The sequence below is a fragment of the Petromyzon marinus genome, unplaced genomic scaffold (assembly GCF_048934315.1).
Source record: "Petromyzon marinus isolate PM22_M1 ecotype Great Lakes invasive population unplaced genomic scaffold, UKy_Petmar_22M1.pri1.0 PM_Scaffold_160, whole genome shotgun sequence".
Classification (NCBI taxonomy): Eukaryota; Metazoa; Chordata; class Hyperoartia; order Petromyzontiformes; family Petromyzontidae; genus Petromyzon; species Petromyzon marinus.
In genome coordinates this window covers 30512-49003 of record NW_027423125.1, presented here as the reverse complement: position 1 = coordinate 49003, position 18492 = coordinate 30512, and the positions used below count along the sequence as shown (strand labels likewise).

Below are 18492 nucleotides of genomic sequence, written 5' to 3'. Positions count from 1 at the left end.
CATTACACACCCACCACTACACTCACTCATTACACACCCACCACTACACTCACTCATTACACACCCACCACTACACTCCCTCATTACACACCCACCACTACACTCACTCATTACACACCCACCACCACACTCACTCATTACACACCCACCACCACACTCACTCTTTACACACCCACCACTACACTCCCTCATTACACACCCACCACCACACTCACTCATTACACACCCACCACCACACTCCCTCATTACACACCCACCACTACACTCACTCATTACACACCCACCACTACACTCACTCATTACACACCCACCACTACACTCACTCATTACACACCCACCACTACACTCACTCATTACACACCCACCACTACACTCCCTCATTACACACCCACCACCACACTCACTCACTACACACCCACCACTACACTCACTCATTACACACCCACTACTACACTCATTACACACCCACCACTACACTCACTCACTACACACCCACCACTACACTCACTCATTACACACCCACCACTACACTCACTCATTACACACCCACCACTACACTCACTCATTACACACCCACCACTACACTCACTCATTACACACCCACCACTACACTCACTCATTACACACCCACCACTACACTCACTCATTACACACCCACCACTACACTCACTACACACCCACCACTACACCCACTCATTACACACCCACCCCTACACCCACTCATTACACACCCACTCACTACACACCCACCACTGCACTCACTCACTACACACCCACCACTACACTCACTTATTACACACCCACCACTACACTCACTCATTACCCACCCACCACTACTCACTCATTACACACCCACCACTACACTCACTCATTACACACCCACCACTACACTCACTCATTACACACTCACCACTACACTCACTCATTACACACCCACCACTACACTCACTCATTACACACCCACCACTACACTCACTCATTACACACCCACCACTACACTCACTCATTACACACCCACCACTACACTCACTCATTACACACCCACTACTACACTCATTACACACCCACCACTACACTCACTCATTACCCACCCACCACTACTCACTCATTACACACCCACCACTACACTCACTCATTACACACCCACCACTACACTCACTCATTACACACCCACCACTACACTCACTCATTACACACCCACCACTACACTCACTCATTACACACCCACCACTACACTCACTCATTACACACCCACCACTACACTCACTCATTACACACCCACCACTACACTCACTCATTACACACCCACCACTACACTCACTCATTACACACCCACCACTACACTCACTCATTACACACCCACCACTACACTCACTCATTACACACCCACCACTACACTCACTCATTACACACCCACCACTACACTCACTCATTACACACCCACCACTACACTCACTCATTACACACCCACCACTACACTCACTCATTACACACTCACCACTACACTCACTCACTACACACCCACCACTACACTCACTCATTACACACCCACCACTACACTCACTCATTACACACTCACCACTACACTCACTCATTACACACCCACCACTACACTCCCTCATTACACACCCACCACCACACTCACTCATTACACACCCACCACTACACTCACTCATTACACACCCACCACTACACTCACTCATTACACACCCACCACTACACTCACTCATTACACACCCACTACTACACTCATTACACACCCACCACTACACTCACTCATTACACACCCACCACTACACTCACTCATTACCCACCCACCACTACACTCACTCATTACACACCCACCACTACACTCACTCATTACACACCCACCACTACACTCACTCATTACACACCCACCACTACACTCACTCATTACACACCCACCACTACACTCACTCATTACACACCCACCACTACACTCACTCATTACACACCCACCACTACACTCACTCATTACACACCCACCACTACACTCACTCATTACACACCCACCACCACACTCACTCATTACACACCCACCACCACACTCACTCATTACACACCCACCACTACACTCACTCACTACACACAACAACCACCAGGAACTTCAGGCGACAGGCGACTTTCGAACTTGTAATCAACTTCGTGTTTAGGTGGTGTGAGTGGTAGTGTAGTGGTGTGAGTTGTAGTGTAGCGGTGTGAGTGGTAGTGTAGTGGTGGTGTGAGTGGTAGTGTAGTGGTAGTAGTGTAGTGGTGGTGTGAGTGGTAGTGTAGTGGTAGTAGTAGTGGTGTGAGTGGTAGTGTAGTGGTGGTGTGGGTGGTAGTAGTGTAGTGGTAGTGTAGTGGTAGTAGTGGTGGTGTGAGTGGTAGTGTAGTGGTAGTAGTGGTGGTGTGAGTGGTAGTGTAGTGGTGTGAGTGGTAGTGTAGTGGTAGTGTAGTGGTGTGAGTGGTAGTGTAGTGGTAGTAGTGGTGTGAGTGGTGGTGTAGTGGTAGAAGTGGTGGTGTGAGTAGTAGTGTAGCGGTGTGAGTGGTAGTGTAGTGGTAGTAGTGGTGGTGTGAGTGGTAGTAGTAGTGGTGTGAGTGGTAGTGTAGTGGTAGTAGTGGTAGTAATGGCGGTGTGAGTGGTAGTGTAGTGGTAGTAGTGGTGTGAGTGGTAGTAGTGGTAGTGTTAGTGGTGTGAGTGGTAGTGTAGTGGTGTGAGTGGTAGTGTAGTGGTAGTAGTGGTAGTGTAGTGGTAGTAACGGCGGTGTGAGTGGTAGTGTAGTGGTAGTTTGAGTGGTAGTGTAGTGGTAGTAGTGGGAGTGGTAGTGTAGTGGTGTGAGTGGTAGTAGTGGTGGTGTGAGTGGTAGTGTAGTGGTAGTAGTGGTGGTGTGAGTGGTAGTGTAGTGGTGGTGAGTGGTAGTGTAGTGGTGGTGTGAGTGGTGGTGTGAGTGGTAGTAGTGGTGGTATGAGTGGTAGTAGTGGGAGTGGTAGTGTAGTGGTAGTAGTGGTGTGAGTGGTAGTATAGTGGTAGTGTAGTGGTGGTGTGAGTGGTAGTGTAGTGGTAGTAGTGGTGGTGTAGTGGTAGTGTAGTGGCAGTAGTGTGAGTGGTAGTGTAGTGGTGGTGTGAGTGGTAGTGTAGTGGTGTGAGTGGTAGTGTAGTGGTAGTAGTGTAAGTGGTAGTGTAGTGGTGGTAGTGTAGTGGGAGTGATAGTGTAGTGGTAGTAGTTGTGGTGTAAGTGGTAGTATAGTGGTAGTAGTGGTGGTGTGAGTGGTAGTGTAGTGGTGGTGGTGTGAGCGGTAGTGTAGTGGTAGTAGTGTGAGTGGTAGTGTAGTGGTAGTGTAGTGTGAGTGGTAGTATAGTGGTAGTGTAGTGGTGGTGTAAGTGGTAGTGTAGTGGTAGTGTTAGTGGTGGGAGTGGTAGTGTAGTGGTAGTAGTGGTGGTGTAAGTGGTAGTGTAGTGGTAGTGTTAGTGGTGTGAGTGGTAGTGTCGTGGCAGTAGTGTGAGTGGTAGTGTAGTGGTGGTGTGAGTGGTAGTGTAGTGGTGTTGTGAGTGGTAGTGTAGTGGGAGTGGTAGTGTAGTGGTAGTAGTGGTGGTGTAAGTGGTAGTGTAGTGGTAGTGTTAGTGGTGGGAGTGGTAGTGTAGTGGTAGTAGTGGTGGTGTAAGTGGTAGTGTAGTGGTAGTGTTAGTGGTGGTAGTGTAGTAGTAGTAGTGGTGGTGTAAGTGGTAGTGTAGTGGGAGTTGTAGTGTAGTGGTAGTAGTGGTGGTGTAAGTGGTAGTGTAGTGGTAGTAGTGGTGGTGAGTGGTAGTGTAGTGGTAGTGTTAGTGGTGGGAGTGGTAGTGTAGTGGTAGTAGTGGTGGTGTGAGTGGTAGTGTAGTGTTAGTGGTGGTGTGAGTGGTAGTGTAGTGGTAGTAGTGTAAGTGGTAGTGTAGTGGTGGTAGTGGTGGTGTAAGTGGTAGTGTAAGTGGTGGGAGTGGTAGTGTAGTGGTAGTGTTAGTGGTGGGAGTGGTAGTGTAGTGGTAGTAGTGGTGGTGTAAGTGGTAGTGTTAGTGGTGTGAGTGGTAGTGTAGTGGTAGTAGTGGTGGTGTAAGTGGTAGTGTTAGTGGTGCGAGTGGTAGTGTAGTGGTAGTGGTGGGAGTGTAGTGGTAGTAGTGGTGGTGTAAGTGGTAGTGTAGTGGTAGTGTTAGTGGTGGGAGTGGTAGTGTAGTGGTAGTGTAGTGGTGGTAGTGTAGTGGGAGTGGTAGTGTAGTAGTGGTGGTGTAAGTGGTAGTGTAGTGGTAGTAGTGGTGGTGTAAGTGGTAGTGTTAGTGGTGGGAGTGGTAGTGTAGTGGTAGTGTTAGTGGTGGGAGTGGTAGTGTAGTGGTAGTAGTGGTGGTGTAAGTGGTAGTGTAGTGGTGTGAGTGGTAGTGTAGTGGTGGTAGTGTAGTGGTAGTAGTGGTGGTGTAAGTGGTAGTGTTAGTGATGGGAGTGGTAGTGTAGTGGTGTGAGTGGTAGTGTAGTGGTGGTAGTGTAGTGGTAGTAGTGGTGGTGTAAGTGGTAGTGTAGTGGTAGTGTTAGTGGTGGGAGTGGTAGTGTAGTGGTAGTGTAGTGGTAGTAGTGGTGGTGTAAGTGGTTGTGTAGTGGTAGTAGTGGTGGTGTAAGTGGTAGTGGTGTAAGTGGTAGTGTAGTGGTAGTGTAGTGGGAGTGGTAGTGTAGTGGTAGTAGTGGTGGTGTAAGTGGTAGTGTAGTGGTAGTGTAGTGGTAGTAGTGGTGGTGTAAGTGGTAGTGTAGTGTTAGTGGTGGGAGTGGTAGTGTAGTGGTAGTAGTGGTGGTGTGAGTGGTAGTGTAGTGGTAGTAGTGGTGGTGTAAGTGGTAGTGTAGTGTTAGTGGTGTGAGTGGTAGTGTAGTGGTAGTAGTGGTGGTGTAAGTGGTAGTGTAGTGTTAGTGGTGGGAGTGGTAGTGTAGTGGTAGTGTTAGTGGTGTGAGTGGTAGTGTAGTGGTAGTAGTGGTGGTGTAAGTGGTAGTGTAGTGGTGGGAGTGGTAGTGTAGTGGTAGTGGTGGGAGTGGTAGTGTAGTGGTAGTGTTAGTGGTGGGAGTGGTAGTGTAGTGGTAGTAGTGGTGGTGTAAGTGGTAGTGTAGTGGTAGTGGTGTAAGTGGTAGTGTAGTGGTAGTGTTAGTGGTGTGAGTGGTAGTGTAGTGGTAGTAGTGGTGGTGTAAGTGGTAGTGTTAGTGGTGCGAGTGGTAGTGTAGTGGTAGTGGTGGGAGTGTAGTGGTAGTAGTGGTGGTGTAAGTGGTAGTGTAGTGGTAGTGTTAGTGGTGGGAGTGGTAGTGTAGTGGTAGTGTAGTGGTGGTAGTGTAGTGGGAGTGGTAGTGTAGTAGTGGTGGTGTAAGTGGTAGTGTAGTGGTAGTAGTGGTGGTGTAAGTGGTAGTGTTAGTGGTGGGAGTGGTAGTGTAGTGGTAGTGTTAGTGGTGGGAGTGGTAGTGTAGTGGTAGTAGTGGTGGTGTAAGTGGTAGTGTAGTGGTAGTGTTAGTGGTGGGAGTGGTAGTGTAGTGGTAGTGTAGTGGTAGTAGTGGTGGTGTAAGTGGTTGTGTAGTGGTAGTAGTGGTGGTGTAAGTGGTAGTGGTGTAAGTGGTAGTGTAGTGGTAGTGTAGTGGGAGTGGTAGTGTAGTGGTAGTAGTGGTGGTGTAAGTGGTAGTGTAGTGGTAGTGTAGTGGTAGTAGTGGTGGTGTAAGTGGTAGTGTTAGTGGTGGGAGTGGTAGTGTAGTGGTAGTAGTGGTGGTGTGAGTGGTAGTGTAGTGGTAGTAGTGGTGGTGTAAGTGGTAGTGTTAGTGGTGTGAGTGGTAGTGTAGTGGTAGTAGTGGTGGTGTAAGTGGTAGTGTTAGTGGTGGGAGTGGTAGTGTAGTGGTGGTGTGAGTGGTAGTGTAGTGGTAGTGTAGTGGTAGTAGTGGTGGTGTAAGTGGTAGTGTAGTGTTAGTGGTGGGAGTGGTAGTGTAGTGGTAGTGTAGTGGTAGTAGTGGTGGTGTAAGTGGTAGTGTTAGTGGTGGGAGTGGTAGTGTAGTGGTGTGAGTGGTAGTGTAGTGTTAGTGGTGTAAGTGGTAGTGTAGTGGTAGTGTAGTGGTAGTAGTGGTGGTGTAAGTGGTAGTGTAGTGTTAGTGTAAGTGGTAGTGTAGTGGTAGTGTAGTGGTAGTAGTGGTGGTGTAAGTGGTAGTGTAGTGGTAGTGTAGTGGTAGTAGTGGTGGTGTAAGTGGTAGTGTAGTGGTAGTAGTGGTGGTGTAAGTAGTGTATGTGGTAGTGTAGTGTTAGTGGTGTAAGTGGTAGTGTAGTGGTAGTAGTGGTAGTAGTAGTGGTGTGAGTGGTAGTGTAGTGTTAGTGGTGGGAGTGGTAGTGTAGTGGTTAGCGCTAAGAAGCTGGCGACACGACTTAGATTCCCGCTCATGGCCAACACCCCGTCAGTGACGATTATCTGAACCGGTACTGGGCCTCCCCTAGGTCGACTCGACCTCAAATGGTTACCTGGTGTAGCGGTGCGTAGTAATCATCGCCACTGGGGAGACAAAGGCGGTCGGGCGTGGTGCTGGACACCCACCCCCACGTGTACCGTGCCGGCCTTCATAGGTGTTGTTACTCACTAACAGCACTTGCCCCAAGTCTGTTAAGGCTACACTGGGGATCTTTGTCTTTGTGGTGTTAGTGCTTGAGGTTGTGGTAGTGGTTGAGGTGGTAGTGGTGGTGATTCTGGTAGTGGAGGTGGTTGTGGTAGTGGCTTCAGGCCAGAGCGGTCCTGCACAGATGCCATATTTTCTGTCCGTCTGCTACAGCAGAGGTGTAGGGAATTCCAACATCTCTGCTTCACTGACCTGGTCAAGGCCTATGATACCATCAGTAGGCCTGGGCTCTGGGTTGTTCCTCGTGCTTTCAGAGTCCCCGATTCTCTGCTCACGATCATTCAGGACCCTCATGATGGCGAGTGGGCCCCGGTAAAACTCCGTGGCCGGGAATCGGAGCCATTCCCGGTTCACCTCGGGGTGTGCGACAGGGATGTCCTCTGGCTCCAACATTATTTGACATTTTTCGACCATAGTAGTTCGCAGAGCCTTCGATGGCTGTACCGGAGGAATTTCCATCTGGCACAGATACAATGGGAGGCTGAGCGATGCCCGGGCGCGGTACGGTGACGACTCCCATTTGCTCAACCACGTTAAGTATGCCGATAATGCGGCGATTGCTGCTCACTCAGAGGAGGAGTTGGAGGCGCTGCTGCTGAACCTGGAGCTTGCCACCAAGAGGCGGGGGGAGAGCCTTACCATATCAGCCCCACCAAAACTAAGCACCTGCCTGGGTATGTTGTACCATCGGACACTCCACCCCCGACAACTCCCAATTCGTGATGGGGGCAGAGAGTGGAGAGAGTGGAGAGTTTCCAATTTCGATTCGAGGCCTTTCGTGACTGCACGGATTCATATTCTTGGGTTTCTTTCGGTGAAAGTCCCCGCGCGTTGGAAGGGAAACAATAAAAGAATCAATTTTTTTTCCCTCATTACTTCATTGTGTTCTCCCCCTCCTACGCGACCCCACCGAAAGAGCACAAGAACAGTGGAGGGTTTCCCCGCACCTGGGCAGTTTGCCCACGAGCGGGCCGAGGTTTCACATCGGCGGTCTCGCTCCCAACCAGTGGGGCGGCAATGACTTTTCGTCGGTCTGCGTCAACGCCTCCCCCGTGCGTGGAATCCAACCCGGGCCCGCCGCTCCGCACGAAGCTTCGCGTCTTCCCGGGCCGCGGTCTCATTCCCCCCCCCACGCTTGTGGAACGTGGGCAGCCTCGCTAAGTGGGGACCTTCGCGGGTCGACGAGGATGCAAAGTCAGGCCGAGGATCCGGCCCCCGGGGGCGGTGGGGGTTAAACTCGCCGGCCGTGCCGCGCGAGGAGCTCGCCGAACCTTGAAAGGGCTCGGGGACACGGTCCCATCGGTGGCGGCCTCCTCCTCCGGCGGGCAACGGAGTCTCGGCACGTCTCGCCCACCCACCCACCCACGGCTCGGATCCTTACGATGCAAAGCTTCGATTGTTTACGTGACGAACCCTCTTGCCGGACTGGCCGCTCTTTGGATTTTTTTTTTATTTCGGTGAAAGTCGCGTAGAAATAATGAATGATAATAATCATCAAATCAAATCAAGTAAAATGACATCGTAGCACACGTACGACGTTTATCGGTCGCAACGCGGGCAATCGTCATCGGGTGCAGAGGAGCTAAGTTGAAGAGAGAGGGAGAGAGGAAACGCAGAGAGAGAGAGATGGAGGAGCACATCAAATCTAAACAAGATTTAGTAAAAATTTGGACACAATGTAATGCGGCACTTTAGAGGGTCGGTCAAAACACAATCGACGGATGGTCTGGCTGATTAAGTTATTTCAAGATTGCTACATTATAGGTTAAGAGTGACAGAGAGTACAGATCACAGACACACATATACAGACAGCTAAATTTAAGAGAGGAAACGCAGCGAGATGGAGAAGCACATCAAATCGAAACAAGATTTAGTAAAAAAAATTTAAACGATATAATGCGGCACAGAGGGTCGGTCAAAACACAATCGACGCATGGTCTGGCTGATTAACGTTATTTCAAAGATTGCTACATTATAGGTTAAGCGTGATAGATAGTACAGATCGCAGACACACATATATACAGACATCCAAGCGGAGAGAGCCACACACATGGGGCAGAGCTAAATTTAAGAGAGAGGAAACGCAGAGAGAGATGGAGAAGCACATCAAATCGAAACAAGATTTTAGTAAAATTTTTTGGAAACAATGTAACGCAGCGTCGATCAGCCCAAAACCATCGTTTCCAATTTTTACTAAATCTTGTTTCGATTTGATGTGCTTCTCCATCTCTCTCTCTGTGTTTCCTCTCTCTCTTAAATTTAGCCGTCTGTATGTGTGTGTGTCTGTGATCTGTACTCTCTGTCACTCTTAACCTATAATGTAGCGATCTTTGAAATAACGTAATTCAGCCAGACCATGCGTCGATTGTGTTTTGACCGACCCTCTAAAGTGCTGCATTATATCGTTCAATTTTTTTTACTAAATCTCGTTTCGATTTGATGTGCTTCTCCGTCTCTCTCTCTCTTCAACTTAGCTCCTCTGTACCTGATGACGATTGCCCGCGTGGCGATTGATAAACGTCGTACGTGCGCTATTATGTAACTTTATTTTAGTATTATTATAATTTCTTTTTCGCCTGACCCTGCTGATGATGATGATGAGAAACTTGAATGTTGGAGCCAGTCCAGAGTTGTGGCTTCTACTGAACCAATGGTTCAAGCTTCGCCTGGCCCTGCTGCTGATGAGAAACTTGAAAGTTGAAGCCGGTCCAGAGTTGTGGGTTGTACTGAACCAATGGTTCATGCTTCGCCTGGCCCTGCTGCTGATGAGAAACTTGAAAGTTGAAGCCGGTCCAGAGTTGTGGCTTCTACTGAACCAATGGTTCAAGCTTTGCTGGCCCTGCTGATGAGAAACTTGAAAGTTGAAGCCGGTCCAGAGTTGCGGCTTCTACTGAGCCAATGGTTCAAGCTTCGCCTGGCCCTGCTGATGATGCTGATGCTGCTGATGAGGACTGAATGTCGATTCGCGCGATTTACAAAATCAAGGCGGATGCGGCAAAAAAATAAATAAAATAATAATCCAGACCCAGGGGCGGCGGCGGGGAAGGATCACGAGCGAAGCCCTCGACTTTAATCATTGTCATCACAATACTCCTAACACATTCATCATCAGCATGGCTATCAACATCATCATCATCGTCATGGTCATCATCAGCATGGTCATCATCGTGGTTATCATCGTCATGGTCAACAACATCATGATCGTCATGGTCATCAGCGTGCTTATCATCATGGTTATCATCGTCATGGTCATCATCGTCATCATCATGATCGTCATGGTCATCATCGTCATCTTCATGGTTTTCATCATCATCATCATCGTCATGGTCATCATCATCGTCATGGTCATCAGCATCGTCATGGTCATCAGCATCGTCATGGTCATCAGCATCGTCATCACGGTCATCATCATCGTCTTCATGGTTTTCATCATCATCATCATCATCGTCATGGTCATCATCATCGTCATGGTCATCTCAATCGTCATGGTCATCAGCATCGTCATGGTCATCAGCATCGTCATCACGGTCATCATCATCGTCTTCATGGTTTTCATCATCATCATCATCATCATCGTCATGGTCATCATCATCGTCATGGTCATCAGCATCGTCATGGTCATCAGCATCGTCATCACGGTCATCAGCATCGTCTTCATGGTTTTCATCATCATCATCATCGTCATGGTCATCATCATCATCGTCATGGTCATCATCATCATCGTCATGGTCATGATCGTCATCACCACCACCACCCCACCACCAATCAGCGTCGTCATTACCAGCAGAGGCGGCAGCCGCAGAACCGACGGTGGGCTTGCAGGCCGTGCGGCATGTGGTGGAGGATGCAGAGAAAATGAATCTCCAACCCCTCCCGTAGTGTTCACTCCTCTCAGTGGTCAGATCATAACCCCCACTCATCTCACCCTCAATGTCATTCCACCATTCCCCCTCATCTCCCCCTCCACCTCAATGTCATTCCACCATTCCCCCTCATCTCCCCCTCCACCCCAATGTCATTCCACCATTCCCCCTCATCTCCCCCTCCACCCCAATGTCATTCCACCATTCCCCCTCATCTCACCCTCCACCCCAATGTCATTCCACCATTCCCCCTCATCTCTCTTTCCCCATCTCCCACCCCCATCTCCCCCCCCCCATCTCCCTCCCCCATCTCTCTCCCCCCCATCTCCCCCATCATCTCTCTCCCCATCTCCCCCCCCATCATCTCCCCCCCATCATCTCCCCCCCCCATCTCTCCCCATCATCTCTCCCCCATCATCTCTCCCCATCATCTATCTCCCCATCTACCCCCCAACTCTCCCCCCCATCTCTCTACCCATCTCCCCCCCCCATCTCTCCCCATCATCTCCCCCCCATCTCCCCCCTCCCTCTCCGACATTAAGGGGCTTTGCTTGCCGATACGAAGCAACAAATACATTCAGCCCAAGCGTGTGGCCGATTGTTACATAATAATAATAATAGATGTCGTAGTTAGTAGCATTAATATATAGTCGTTGTGTTGGTATCTTTACAGCGTACACAACTGCATTATGAACTTTAAAATAAAATTAGACAATAGGCGAGTAGTTGAGCGAGTGGATGGGCGAGTGAGCGAATGGGTGAGTGAGTGGATGGGTGTGTGAGTGAGTAGTTAAGTGTGTGAGTGAATGGGTGAGTGAATGGGTGTGTGAGTGGGTGGGTGAGTGAGTGGATGGGTGTGTGAGTGAATGGATGGGTGAGTGAGTGGATGGGTGAGTGAGTGGATGGGTGAGTGAGTGAATGGGTGTGTGAGTGAATGTGTGAGTGAATGTGTGAGTGAGTGGATGGGTGTGTGAGTGAGTAGTTGAGCGAGTGGATGGGCGAGTGAGTGAATGGGTGAGTGAGTGGGTGTGTGAGTGAATGGATGGGTGAGTGAGTGGATGGGCGAGTGAGTGAATGGGTGGGTGAGTGAGTGGATGGGTGTGTGAGTGAATGTGTGAGTGAATGTGTGAGTGGGTGGATGGGTGAGTGAGTGGATGGATGTGTGAGTGGATGGGTGTGTGAGTGAATGTGTGAGTGAGTGGATGGGTGTGTGAGTGCATGGGTGAGTGAGTGGATGGATGTGAGTGGATGGGTGTGTGAGTGGATGGATGTGCGAGTGAGTGGATTGGTGTGTGAGTGAATGTGTGAGTGAGTGGATGGGTGTGTGAGCGAATAAGTGTGTGAGCGAATGGGTGGGTGAGCGAATGGGTGGGTGAGTGAGTGAATGGGTGGGTGAGTGAGTGAATGGGTGGGTGAGTGAATGGGTGGGTGAGTGAATGGGTGGGTGGGTGAGTGAGTGAATGGGTGGGTGAATGAGTGAATGGGTGGGTGAGTGAATGGGTGGGTGAGTGAGTGAGTGAGTGGGTGAGTGAGTGAATGGGTGAGTGGGTGAGTGAGTGAATGGGTGGGTGAGTGAGTGAATGGGTGGGTGAGTGAGTGAGTGAATGGGTGGGTGGGTGAATGGGTGGGTGAGTGAATGGGTGGGTGAGTGAATGGGTGGGTGAGTGAATGGGTGAGTGAGTGAATGGGTGGGTGAGTGAATGGGTGGGTGAGTGAATGGGTGAGTGAGTGAATGGGTGGGTGGGTGAGTGAATGGGTGGGTGAGTGAATGGGTGGGTGAGTGAATGGGTGGGTGGGTGAATGGGTGGGTGAGTGAATGGGTGGGTGGGTGAGTGAATGGGTGGGTGAGTGAATGGGTGGGTGAGTGAATGGGTGGGTGAGTGAATGGGTGGGTGAGTGAATGGGTGGGTGAGTGAATGGGTGGGTGGGTGAGTGAATGGGTGGGTGGATGAGTGAATGGGTGGGTGGGTGAATGGGTGGGTGGGTGAGTGAATGGGTGGGTGGGTGAGTGAATGGGTGGGTGGGTGAGTGAATGGGTGGGTGAGTGAATGGGTGGGTGAGTGAATGGGTGGGTGAGTGAATGGGTGGGTGAGTGAATGGGTGGGTGAGTGAATGGGTGGGTGAGTGAATGGGTGGGTGAGTGAATGGGTGGGTGAGTGAATGGGTGGGTGAGTGAATGGGTGGGTGAGTGAATGGGTGGGTGGGTGGATGAGTGAATGGGTGGGTGAGTGAATGGGTGGGTGGGTGAGTGAATGGGTGGGTGGGTGAGTGAATGGGTGGGTGAGTGAATGGGTGGGTGAGTGAATGGGTGGGTGGGTGAATGGGTGGGTGAGTGAATGGGTGGGTGGGTGGGTGGGTGAATGGTTGGGTGGGTAGGTGACGAGTGAATGATAACCGTCTCTGTGTTTCCCTCTCTTTCACCTCCTCCCCCGCCCCAACTCTCTCTCTCTGGGAGCCAGGGGCAGTGCGTAAGCCCAGGGGAGAGGTTCTAACCCCTGCTCAGCCTGACGGGCTGTGACCCACACGGCCACCGTGAACCCCACCCACACGGCCACCGTGAACCCCACCCACACAGCCACCGTGAACCCCACCCACACAGCCACCGTGAACCCCACCCACACGGCCACCGTGAACCCCACCCACACGGCCACCGTGAACCCCACCCACACGGCCACCGTGAACCCCACCCACACGGCCACCGTGAACCCCACCCACACGGCCACCTTTAACCCCACCCACACGGCCACCTTTAACCCCACCCACACGGCCACCTTTAACCCCACCCACAAGGCCACCGTGAACCCCACCCACACGGCCACCTTTAACCCCACCCACACGGCCACCTTGAACCCCACCCACACGGCCACCTTTAACCCCACCCACACGGCCACCTTTAACCCCACCCACACGGCCACCTTGAACCCCACCCACATGGCCACCTTGAACCCCACCCACACGGCCACCGTGAACTCTCCCCAATGCAACACGGTGAGGCTGATGGTATGTGTAAAATGAGACGCAGCTTTGTAACGTGGACGTTGCCAACACCTCCGTGTCTCCGTGTCTCCAAACGTCAACGTCTTAGTGTCTGTCTCCGTGTCTGTCTCCGTGTCTCTATACCTCAACATCCGAGTGTCTCTCTGTGTCTCTGTGTGTCTCTGTGTACCTGTGTGTCTCTATACCTCAACATCCGAGTGTATCTCTGTGTGTGTCTGTGTGTGTCTCTGTGTGTCTGTGTCTTTGAGTGTCTCTGTGTGTCTCTGTGTCTCTATACCTCAACATCCAAGTGTCTCTCTGTGTGTGTCTCTGAGTGTCTCTGTGTGTCTCTGTGTCTCTATACCTCAACATCCAAGTGTCTCTGTGTGTCTCTATACCTCAACATCCAAGTGTCTCTCTGTGTCTCTCTGTGTGTCTCTGAGTGTCTCTGAGTGTCTCTGTGTGTCTCTGTGTCTCTCTGTGTCTCTCTGTGTGTCTCTGTGTGTCTCTGTGTGTCTCTGTGTGTGTTTGTGTGTGTCTCTGTGTGTGTCTCTATACCTCAACATCCAAGTGTCTCTGTGTCTCTGTGTCTCTCTATACCTCAACATCCGAGTGTCTCTCTGTGTGTCTCTGTGTGTCTGTGTCTCTCTATACACATCAACATCTGAGTGTCTCTGAGTGTCTGAGTGTCTGTGTCTCTCTATACACATCAACATCTGAGTGTCTCTGAGTGTCTGAGTGTCTGTGTCTCTCTATACACATCAACATCTGAGTGTCTCTGAGTGTGTCTCTGTGTGTCTCTGTGTGTCTCTCTATACCTCAACATCCGAGTGTCTCTGTGTGTGTCTCTGTGTGTGTCTCTGTGTCTCTGAGTGTCTCTGAGTCTCTGTGTTTCTGTGTCTCTCTGTGTGTCTCTATACCTCAACATCTGAGTGTCTCTGAGTGTCTCTGTGTGTCTCTGTGTGTCTCTGTGTGTCTCTCTGTGTCTCTCTGTGTGTCTCTGTGTGTCTCTGTGTGTCTCTATACCTCAACATCCGAGTGTCTCTATGTGTGTCTCTGTGTCTCTGTGTGTCTCTGTGTCTCTATACCTCAACATCCGAGTGTCTCTGTCTCTGTGTGTCTCTGAGTGTCTCTGTCTCTCTGTGTCTCTGTGTGTCTCAGAGTGTCTCTGTGTGTCTCTCTATACCTCAACATCCAAGTGTCTCTGAGTGTCTCTGAGTGTCTATGTGTGTCTCTGAGTGTCTCTGAGTGTCTCTGAGTGTCTCTCTGTGTCTCTCTCTGTGTGTCTCTCTGTGTGTCTCTCTGTGTGTCTCTCTGTGTGTCTCTCTGTGTGTCTCTCTGTGTCTCTCTGTGTCTCTCTCTGTGTGTCTCTCTGTGTGTCTCTCTGTGTGTCTCTCTGTGTGTCTCTCTGTGTGTCTCTGTGTCTCTATACCTCATTGTCTTTGTTTCCACACGTCCTCCCGTATGTCTCTCCCCCCGTCTCTCCCCCCCTCCCCCCGTGTCTCTCCGCCCGTGTCTCTCCCCGTGTCTCTCTCCCCGTGTCTCTATCCGTGTGTCTCTCCCCGTGTCTCTCCCCGTCTCTCTCCCCGTGTCTCTCCCCCCGTGTCTCTCCCCAACTCTCTCCCCAACTCTCTCCCCGTGTCTCTCCCCGTGTGTCTCTCCCCGTGTCTCTCCCCGTGTCTCTCCCCGTGTCTCTCCCCGTGTCTCTCCCCCCGTGTCTCTCCCCCCATCTATCTCCCCGTGTCTCTCCCCCCGTGTCTCTCCCCCCGTGTCTCTCTCCCCGTGTGTCTCTCTCCCCGTGTCTCTCTCCCCGTGTGTCTCTCCCCGTGCGTCTCTCCCCCCGTGTCTCTCTCTCCCCGTGTCTCTCCCCCCGTGTCTCTCTCTCCCCGTGTCTCTCCCCCCGTGTCTCTCTCTCCCCGTGTCTCCCCCCCCCCCGTGTCTCTCCCCCCGTGTCTCTCTCTCCCCGTGTGTCTCTCTCCCCGTGTGTCTCTCTCCCCGTGTGTCTCTCCCCGTGTCTCTCTCCACGTGTCTCTCTCTCCCCGTGTGTCTCTCTCCCCGTGTCTCTCCCCCCGTGTCTCTCTCTCCCCGTGTGTCTCTCTCCCCGTGTGTCTCTCTCCCCGTGTGTCTCTCTCCCCGTGTCTCTCTCCACGTGTCTCTCCCCCCCCGTGTCTCTCTCTCCCCGTGTCTCTCCCCCCCCCGTGTCTCTCCCCCCCGTGTCTCTCTCTCCCCGTGTCTCTCCCCCCCCCGTGTCTCTCCCCCCGTGTCTCTCTCTCTCCGTGTCTCTCCCCCCCGTGTCTCTCCCCCCGTGTCTCTCTCTCCCCGTGTGTCTCTCTCCCCGTGTCTCTCTCCCCGTGTGTCTCCCCCCCCGTGTCTCTCCCCCTCCGTGTCTCTCCCCCCGTGTCTCTCTCTCCCCGTGTCTCTCCCCCCCCCCGTGTCTCTCTCTCCCCCCCCCCCGTGTCTCTCTCTCCCCGTGTCTCTCTCTCCCCGTGTGTCTCTCTCCCCGTGTGTCTCCCCCCCCGTCTCTCCCCCCGTGTCTCTCCCCCCCGTGTCTCTCTCCCCCCGTGTCTCTCTCCCCCCCGTGTCTCTCCCCCCCCCGTGTCTCTCTCTCCCCGTGTCTCTCCCCGTTTGTCTATCACTGGCACCGGGGGCGGAGTCCATCACTGGTACCAGGGAGTCTTGCGGACCCATCTGAGCGTGAGTCCAGCGTCCGTGCGGATCTTGATGGAGGCCGCTTCTGCCTCCCGCACCGTCTCCTTCACGGACTGCATCAGGTTCTGGGCATTGTGAACCAGCATCTCCGTGGCCTGGACACCACGCGGCGGGGAGAGAGACACGGCGGGGAGAGAGAGAGAGACACGGCGGGGAGAGAGAGACACGGCGGGGAGAGAGAGACAGGGAGAGAAAGAGACACGGCGGGGAGAGAGAGAGACACGGGGAGAGAGACACGGGGGTGAGAGAGAGACACGGGGAGAGAGAGACACGGAGAAAGAGACACGGGGAGAGAGAGACACGGGGAGAGAGAGACACGGGGAGAGAGAGACACGGGGAGAGACACGGGGGTGAGAGAGAGACACGGGGAGAGAGAGAGACACGGGGAGAGAGAGAGACACGGGGAGAGAGAGAGACACGGGGAGAGAGAGAGACACGGGGAGAGAGAGAGACACGGGGAGAGAGAGAGACACGGGGAGAGACACGGGGGTGAGAGAGAGACACGGGGAGAGAGAGAGACACGGGGAGAGAGAGACACGGAGAAAGACACGGCGGGGAGAGAGAGACACGGGGAGAGAGAGACACGGGGAGAGAGAGAGACACGGGGAGAGAGACACAGGGAGAGAGAGAGACACGGGGAGAGAGAGACACGGGGAGAGAGAGACACGGGGAGAGAGAGACACGGGGAGAGAGAGAGACACGGGGAGAGAGACACGGCGGGGAGAGAGAGAGACACGGTGAGAGAGAGACACGGGGAGAGAGACACGGTGAGAGAGAGAGACACGGGGAGAGAGACACGGCGGGGAGAGAGAGACACGGGGAGAGAGAGAGACACGGGGAGAGAGACACGGGGAGAGAGACACGGGGAGAGAGACACGGTGAGAGAAACACGGGGGTGAGAGAGAGACACGGGGAGAGAGAGACATGGTGAGAGAGACACGGCGGGGAGAGAGAGAGACACGATGAGAGAGAGACACGGTGAGAGAGAGACACGGGGAGAGAGAGAGATGGGGAGAGAGACACGGGGAGAGAGAGACACGGGGAGAGAGACACGGGGAGAGACACGGGGGTGAGAGAGAGACAAGGGGAGAGAGAGACACGGGGAGAGAGACACGGGGAGAGAGAGACACGGGGAGAGAGAGACACGGGGAGAGAGAGACACGGGGAGAGAGAGACACGGGGAGAGAGAGACACGGGGAGAGAGAGACATGGTGAGAGAGACACGGCGGGGAGAGAGAGACACGGGGAGAGAGAGAGACACGGGGAGAGAGACACGGGGAGAGAGAGAGACACGGGGAGAGACACGGGGGTGAGAGAGACACAGGGAGAGACACGGGGGTGAGAGAGAGACACGGGGAGAGAGAGACACGGGGAGAGAGAGAGACACGGTGAGAGAGAGACACGGGGAGAGAGAGAGACACGGTGAGAGAGAGACACGGTGAGAGAGAGACACGGTGAGAGAGACACGGTGAGAGAGAGAGACACGGGGAGAGAGACACGGGGCGAGACACGGGGGTGAGAGAGAGACACGGGGAGAGAGAGACACGGGGAGAGAGACACGGTGAGAAAGACACGGTGAGAGAGATACACGGTGAGAGAGACACGGTGAGAGAGACACGGTGAGAGAGACACGGGGAGAGAGAGAGACACGGGGAGAGACACGGGGGTGAGAGAGAGACACGGGGAGAGAGAGACACGGGGGTGAGAGAGAGACACAGGGAGAGAGAGACACGGGGAGAGAGAGAGACACGGGGAGAGAGAGAGACACGGGGAGAGAGAGACACGGGGAGAGAGAGACACGGGAAGAGAGAGAGACACGGGGAGAGAGAGAGACACGGGGAGAGAGAGAGACACGGGGAGAGAGAGAGACACGGGGAGAGAGAGAGACACGGGGAGAAAGAGACAGACACGGGGAGAGAGAGACACGGGGAGAGAGAGACACGGGGAGAGAGAGACACGAGGAGAGAGAGAGAGACACGGGGAGAGAGAGACACGGGGAGAGAGAGACACGGGGAGAGAGAGACACGGGGAGAGAGAGACACGGGGAGAGAGAGACACGGGGAGAGAGAGACACGGGGAGAGAGAGACACGGGGAGAGAGAGACACGGGGAGAGAGAGACACGGGGAGAGAGAGACACGGGGAGAGAGAGACACGGGGAGAGAGAGACACGGGGAGAGAGAGAGACACGGGGAGAGAGAGACACGGGGGTGAGAGAGACACGGGGGGGGTAGGTTGTAGTGGTGGTAGTGGTGTTGATGGTGGTAGTTAGCGGTGGGAGTTAGCGGTGGTAGTTAGC

General features: G+C 53.0%; 1 protein-coding gene across 1 annotated transcript in view; it reads right to left on the bottom strand.

Moving 5' to 3' along the window:
* Positions 1-16065: 16065 nt before the first annotated feature.
* LOC142922748 (vinculin-like) overlaps positions 16066-18492 on the bottom strand; it is a gene marked incomplete at its 5' end in the record, with an annotated part of 32502 nt that continues 30075 nt past the window's right edge. Inside the window, 1 exon segment of the mRNA XM_076063592.1 lies at positions 16066-16290. Coding sequence (XP_075919707.1) covers positions 16144-16290 — 147 coding nt within the window.